The sequence below is a fragment of the Alosa alosa genome, chromosome 6 (assembly GCF_017589495.1).
Source record: "Alosa alosa isolate M-15738 ecotype Scorff River chromosome 6, AALO_Geno_1.1, whole genome shotgun sequence".
Lineage (NCBI taxonomy): Eukaryota > Metazoa > Chordata > Actinopteri > Clupeiformes > Clupeidae > Alosa > Alosa alosa.
The window spans coordinates 32,354,090-32,362,045 of NC_063194.1; the positions used below are offsets into that span (position 1 = coordinate 32,354,090).

The following is a 7,956-nucleotide window of genomic DNA, read 5'->3' on the forward strand; positions in this document are numbered from 1 at the left end:
GAGTCAGTAAGAGTCAGGATTGCACATACCACATCCAATGACTCACAGTGCTGGCTTTTCGTCTTGTCTTCCTCTTACAGATCTTTATTTATTTTTATAAAGATTCTTATCTGTACCAGTGCTGAGGCCATGATTACGGTAAGAGTTATGATTCATTAACACACATGTGTGGCGGCCTTTTCTTGCTCCAAAAGTTCTACATTCAAGGCCGTGGGCTCAGGGGTTTGGTGGCGGTTTATGCACGCACTTTTCACAACAGCATTTTGAGCAATCCATTTATTTCCAAATTCCAAATGCACATAACGTTCAAATGTTCCAAGTCTTTTAAGACAAGCAAAAAGTGGTCAAAAAATTATATTACACCACCGACCTGCAACCCAACATCTACCAAACATTTCCAATCTCTCCTGATGGGTTGCTCCCGTGACGTATATACAAAAGGATGACACATCAATTAAAGTGCAACCAATCTACCCAATTACCCAATCACCACATACGTGCAAGACTTAGACACAACGAAATTAAAGAAATATACAACAACAAATCAAAACAACAAGAAATTAGGTAATTATGATAAAATGTAAATAACACAAGTCAAGACATAACAAAAATAATTTAGAACATAAATCAAACTTAAGAAAGGACCAAAATGGCTACAACACCATGGCTCATACACTGTAGTACTGTGCACCATATTCTACAGAAATCTACTGCTGCATGCGTCACAGCTTGCGTGTAGACTGGCATATAGCAAGTGTCCTTGTCATCCAAGTATACTCACTGTGATTCTTATGGTTGTGACTCAACTACTATGTTAGCACACACAACATAACCTAGCCAAATCATCTTGCTGTTTTAAGCTAGGTTAAGTTATGTCAACGTGTATAAACTTGACACAACATGTTGACATAGCTTTATTGGTATTTATCAGTCAAAGCAAAAAGCAGACTTGACCGCATTTATAGTAGACTAGAGTCTATTAGAGTTACAGAACTCATCTGTTCTTTACAGTAGAGTTTATAAGAGTTACAGATAGGATATAATTTGGAAACGTCACGGGTGGGGAGGGTCAGGGACTTGATGGGGACAGCATCGGAGCTGGTAAACCAACACTGCAGCCTGCTGTTTCTGGACTTCCTGTTGTCTCTGCTGTCATGTCCAGAGTCCAGCGGCGAGGTAGGATCCTGTTACTCCGAGCCCACCGTCCCAGCGGTGAGATCCGGAACAGAGTGATATTCCATGAGAGTGATGTCACTGTGATCCAGCTCAATAAATAAAGGTCTGATGTCATCCTGTGACACAGCTCCTCAGAAGAGGAAGATGAGAGAGGAGAGGAGAGGAGAGGAGAGGGGGATGTGTGTTTGTGTGTATGTATGTGTGGAGTGTGTGTCTATGTGTGTGGAGTGTAAAGTGTATTTATGTGTGGAGTGTGTGTTAATGGTGTGTGTATGTGTGTTAATGGTATGTGTGTGTGTGTGTGTGTGTGTAAAAGAGATCAGGCTCTGATCTTTTATCCAGCCTGCTTTGAAGGCACTTTTCTGCTGTAATATTACTCTAATGGCTGAAGAATACATTTGTCTGCGCCGCTCCTCTGATCAGCGTAACTGTTTTCACTGTTTGACAGGTGAGGGGCCAGGGGAGTTGGACCTGAGCCCACGGCCTCCCTCCCTCCCTCTCTCCCCTCTCCCTCCCTCTCTCTCTCTCTCCCCTCTCCCTCTCTCTTTTTATTTTTCCTCCCCCTCTCTCTCTCTCTCTCCCCCTCTCTCCTCTCCCTCCCTCTCTCTCTCTCTCCCCCCTCTCTCCTCCCTCCCTCTCCTCCTCCCTCCTCTCCTCCTCTCTCCCCTCTCTCCTCTCCTCCTCTCCTCTCCCCTCCCCTCTCTCCTCTCTCCCCTCTCTCCTCTCCTCCCTCTCTCCTCTCCCTCCTCTCTCTCTCTCTCTCCCCTCTCTCCTCTCCTCCCTCTCTCTCTCCCCTCCTCCTCCTCTCCTTTCCTCCTCTCTCTCTCTCCTCCCCTCTCTCCTCTCTCTCCTCTCTCCTCCCCTCTCTCCTCTCTCTCCCCTCTCCTCCCCTCTCTCCTCTGTCTTCTCTCTCCCCCTCTCCTCTCCCTCCCTCTCTCTCTCCCCCTCTCCCTCCCTCCCTCTCCCTTTTTCCTCCCCTCTCTCTCTCTCTCCCCTCTCTCCTCTCCCTCCCTCTCTCTCTCTCTCTCCCCCTCTCTCCTCTCCCTCCTCTCTCTCTCCCCTCTCTCCTCTCCCTCCCTCTCTCTCTCTCTCTCCCCCTCTCTCCTCTCCCTCCCTCTCTCTCTCCCCTCTCCCCTCTCTCTCTCTCTCTCTCTTATCAGAGACAGAATTGCCTGTGCCTGATGTTAGCTCTGGTTGCCCTGGAGACCTATGGATGGGTTGGAGCTTGTTAGTCGTGCAAACACAAAATGACAAACGAACAGCAAATGAAACCTGACAGCACAGAATGAGTACAGTAAGTTGCACTGGTAAACTGGTGTGTGTGTGTGTGTGTGTGTTTGTGTGTGTGTGTTGCAGTTTCAGGTGTTTACATGTGAACACAAAGAGTGTTTTAACATTTCTCGCGTGCTTGAAAATGGGGTCGTATTGTTATACTGCCAGGGATTAACAAGGGTGTGTGAACACCTTCATTCAAACTGCACTGTCAACAATACTTCAGTGATTGACACACAAACACACACACACACACACACATACAGGCCTGTACAAATGCATGTGACTTATGAGTAGCATATTAGTAGCTAAATCCAGGCCAGGTGAGGTAAAGACACAGTTGAGACCCATAGAGACCCAGGTTAATGGCACAGGGGTGTCCCAATGTTAAAGACACAGGTTAATGACACAGGTGAGTCCCATAGAGCAGAGCCATATAAAGGTAGAGTTGCGACAATGGGTGTTCAAAATTAATTAAGGTCACGTGGTTCATGTAAACTTCAAAAAGTTCCCGGAAGTGATTGACAATGCATTAGAATGCATTAAATAAGCTACTGTTCAATGAGAGACAGAGCCACAATTTTGGGTAATTGACAGACAATAAATGCATTGATATACAATATGTATAACACAGTGTAATTTTTGTGTAAACTGTGTAGTTATCCTACCATTACAACAATATTAAATTAAATTCCAGACCATAGCCTGCTAAATATCAGAAGATGACCTTTTTTTTCTCCCTTTTACGTATGTGTCACTTAATATTAATTTCTCTACAAAACCAAGACGGGAGATTCTTTAGAAAAGCGCAATAGCACCCACCCCATGAGTGTAGCCTAGGCCTATCTAAATTATGGGTTATAAAAAAAAATGACCCTAGGCCTGATGCGTGACTCAAGAGCTGTAAACAGTGTTTTGAGACTGCGTGTAGCCTACAAAAGCGCATGGAGATTTTAATTTTTGCAGCGAAGAAACTGTAACACAGCTAGTCTAAGTCTAACATTAACTTGTTTGAGTTTTCTCCCCAATGTTTTCTCTGGTAGTTCTTCACTGATCTGAGATAATGAGCAAACTACCTTAACCTCCTAAGACCCTGCGTCCTCGTATGAGGACATAACATTTAGGCTTTGCAGGACTTTCTACTTCAATATTCTGAATACATTTCTGTTGCCCTCATATCATGACAGTTTTTTGCACCAGTTAGTGGTAATAAAAGCACATTATACTATATTGGGAAAAAACAAGATGGCGTCGATATCAACCTAAATGTTTTATCAACGGCACATGACAACTGTCGTCATGGTAAAAGTGCCATTGTAATTTATAGGGTTGAAACTTGTTTATTCATGCTTATTAAAGGAGAATTCGATTATTGATATTGACCTAAAGTGTATTGAAACATGATACCGAATGTGAACATTATGTCTCATAGCCCATCTCGGCTTGTCCCCTGCACTCCAAAATCTGGCGCTAGTTAGCGATGCTACCAACAGCTTTTTTCAATAGTGGTGCTTGCATCCGGGCTAAGCCATGCAAATAAATCACTGTTTACACCCATTTACGAGGCTCAATGTATCTCCCACACTTCATTGGTAGACTTCCGAGGGGCCCTGACATTTAAAACGAGACATTGAGAACTTTGAAAAAGCACTGGTAGTTTACTTACAAGGCGATTTATACAGACAGTATCTTCCGCGAGAGTTTAAGCGTTTGCAGCCATCTTGAATTTAGTCCCGCGATAAATTCGAACAGCGAGTAAGAATGAACAGGTATGATAAAAGGGATCCATGCATTTCCACTGAATTATTTTTGGAATTCTCCTTTAACAGTTCTAGTATGATATGGCATACATTTTTCACATTTATTTTTTATTGTAACACATCAGGAAGCTTTTATCTTTTATGTCCTCATTTGAGGACATCGGGACTTAAAATGTGTGCTTCCAGATTGCTTCCACATAATAGTCCTATGGTGCTAGTTCTAAAAGTTTAGCCGTTTCGAATACATACATGCACACACATTGTTTTTTGCATTTTGCACTGTTGTTTTCACACAGTTTTGTCAACTAAACTTAAAATTGATTTTTTTAATTATATGTTCCAATGAATATGCGCTCGTTTTACTAAATCATGCGCTCATTTTACTGAGTTGTGCACTCATTCTAGTACATAGTGTGCTCATTTTACTAAATTGTCCACTCTTTTTAGTAAATAGTTCACTCGTTTTACTAAACTGTGAGCTCATTTGACAAAAATAGCTAATTTTGCTAAATCATGCTCTCATTGTACTAGAATGTGCACTGAATTTAGCAAATGATGTGCTCAGTTTCATAAATAGTGTGCTCATTTTACTAAATTGTGGGCTCATAGCTAAACTGTACTTGCATTTAGCTAAATTACACACATTTTTAGTAAAATGAGTGCACATTATCTTGATATACACACAAAATATCTTGCAATGACACCTCCAGGGTGCCATACTATCACACACACACACACAGTTTGCATTATTTTGCACATCCTTGAATTTAGTGTTTAATTTCATTGTTTATGTTTTGTTACTTTAAAAAAAATTCAATTGAAATACATGGGGTGCCGCTCTCTCCACATGTACCTGTGTATTATGCTATGGCCTTTTACCTGCCTTTACACACATACACACACACACACTAACAAACAAACACACACACACTTTATACTTTTGTTTTTTACTCTTAACTCTATTCTATTCTGATGAAATAAACAGAGTTACACTTTGTTACACAATGGCGATTTAGTTTGTGTTTATGGTAAAATAGACCCAATGTCCTCAAATGAGGGACATCACTTTTCTCAAAACTACTTGATGTACAGAGGTGAAATTTATTTTGTATACTCATGAAGCCCTAATAAACCAAAATAACTGAGAGAAATAAAAAATGCATTCAAATTTATACCCCGGGTCTCAGGAGGTTAAGTAGCTAGCGTCTCGGGAGAATAAAACAAAAGTTTAAAAGTTTTTTAACATCTCTCCAGTGTAATCTTGAATTTCCCCTGGGGATCAATAAAGTATCTATCTATCTATGTTAAGTTAACCGTAGCACTACCTACACAGTAACCCCATGGTAATGCGATGCGAGTGATCATAATAACATATAAAACGTGATATAGTCCTTGATGATATGAACTCATAAACAACAGCATTTTGTCACCGTTTGTCATTCACCGTGCTGTGAATCCAGCATTAAGATGCTAGGCCAGGGGTGGAGCAAAACTGCACGCCCTTGGGCGGATCTGCCCGCCAAGCACTTTCATCCGGCCCCGAGGCATTTCATTTGGTTATCAGGCTGCTCGCTATTTTTTTTTTCCTGCGATAGAGCGGCGTTGGTTAGCTTTACTGCAAACTGCTTTTCACTCTCTTAGAGAACATTATGTCAATGTCAAAACATCATGTTAAATAGAGATAACATCATGTTAAACTAAGTTAACTCTTAGTTATCTCCTTTGCAGCAGATCTAACGTGAACATTATGCGATCCATTTAATGGGGGGAGCGTCTGCACTCCGAGGAGGAGAGAGAGCCGCAGGTTCCAGCTGGCTTGTCATTGTTGATAATTAATATCTCCTTCTTATAAGAAGTTTTTTAAAGGAAATCATGAAGGCAACAGTAGTTCCCACTACTGACCATTTAAAACTGTGAGAGGGGCCAACTGTAGGTACAGCACTAGCCATAAGCGAACAGAAGATCATTGAGAAAAAGCGTGAATTAAAGCGACTGTCTTAAAGCGACAGTGCACAATTTATACATTTGTTAAACAGCATAAAATTAGCACCATTTTTAAGCAATTCATATTTTAAAACAAATACGTTTCATACTAAATTATAGGCTATAAAAAATGTAGGGGGGGGGGGGGTGTTGTGCGGCCCGCCGGCCAGTTTTCAAAACCCAATGTGGCCCTTGAGCCAAAAAGTTTGCCCACCCCTGTGCAAGGCTAAAGAGCTTGAGATTCAGAGAACCTGCATGGTTGTGCTCATCCTGTCAGAAAATAGCAATTTGATCAGTGATCATGCATCATATCAGCGCAAGCTTGGTTTGAAACTGGTTTCTGGGGATGGGGTTTACACGATCCTTCACTGGGCTAGTGCCTGCTGTGTTAATATGATCGTGCTGATGCTAACAGCTGCAGCTCCCTCAAATAGTTTCTCATGCATATTAGGCTAGCTTTTGCCAATGAAAATGAACATAAAAAAAACAGTAGGCTACTGCTCCTAACTGAAGAAACGTTTACGTTACTGTAAGGAAATTATTATCATTGTATAACCATTTGTGTAAGCAGAAATATTGTTGTGCTGAGTTCTAAGAATAGAGTTCAAGTTAAATGTTGTTGTGCTGAGTTCTAAGAACAGAGAGTACAAGTTAAGTGTGCACCCAGACAGACAGGAACTGCACCCTGTCTGTGTGTGTGTGTGGGTGAGATAAGAGTATGTCACAATGAAGTCGCAATGTCTTGCTTCCTATTTTCTGTGTGCATCTGTACAATAAAATACACAGCTTTTGGGCTGCAGAGTCAGAGACTGATGGTGTGAGGAATTCTTCCATAGGCTACATTAGCAGGCTCTCCTCTTGGTACCAGAGTTTGTGGGCAAAGCCATACTACGTGTTGTGGTTCTTGTATCTATATGTTGGGGTTAAATTCCCTGACAGTTACCAACAATGTTAACAACAAACTCAGCTTCACTGCTGCAAACAAAGTTGGCTATATGCTTCGCCATATAACAAACCAGCTAGCCTTGTGATAACAAAATATTTACCTTTTGTTTAGTCCACTGAAAGTTATCCACATATCAAACGATTAAATACACAGTTATGGAGGAATTGTTTTGGGGAAGCAGTTGCACTATATCCCACTTTTGCTGCCTACGTTACAACTTGACGTGATGGTGAAGCTAAATGCCCAAGAAACGTCACGCCATAAAAGTGACTACTAAACGCAAACACTTAATGACAGCTTGTTCATGGTGGTGTAGTGCTGCCTAATTGAAATGGGATAGGCAAGCCTATCTTACATTCGGCTATTACGTGTGGCACATTTATTGGGCTTTTAGCCTCTTTTAATTTATTTGATGAGGAACTGATAAAGACTGAGCAACAGAAAAGTCATTGTCAATACATAAATCGTTTATTATTATAATTAATCCCCCTCTGCCTCTCATTTTGATTAATGCTACTTCATAAAAGTAAAGCGCTGCAACGTGAGAACAGTCTAGTAGGCTAGCCTACATAATAATCTGACATCAGAAACGCACCGTCACCCATCAGTACTCATGCTGCTGACACAGTGGCTGCGTGATAACTTAATTTGGCCTTGATCGTGCAGGACATTTCAGAATGTCGAGTGTGTAATCCATCATAAATGGCTAGTTTCAATGGAAAAGTTAGCTGGACAAATGAAAGGAAACGAGAAGGATTCAGTGAAGCATAATAATGTTTTAGAACCTTCAAAATTAGAAAACTGATGCAACTGAGATGG

The 7,956-nt window shown here is 41.4% G+C and overlaps 1 protein-coding gene across 1 annotated transcript in view; it reads left to right on the top strand.

Annotated features, from left to right (window-relative positions):
• The first annotated feature begins 1,080 nt into the window (after positions 1–1,080).
• The window catches only part of LOC125295930 (serine protease 33-like), a 33,104-nt gene continuing 26,228 nt past the window's right edge, over positions 1,081–7,956 (top strand). Inside the window, exon 1 of the mRNA XM_048245513.1 lies at positions 1,081–1,212. Coding sequence (XP_048101470.1) covers positions 1,081–1,212 — 132 coding nt within the window. The remainder of the gene's footprint in view (positions 1,213–7,956) is intronic.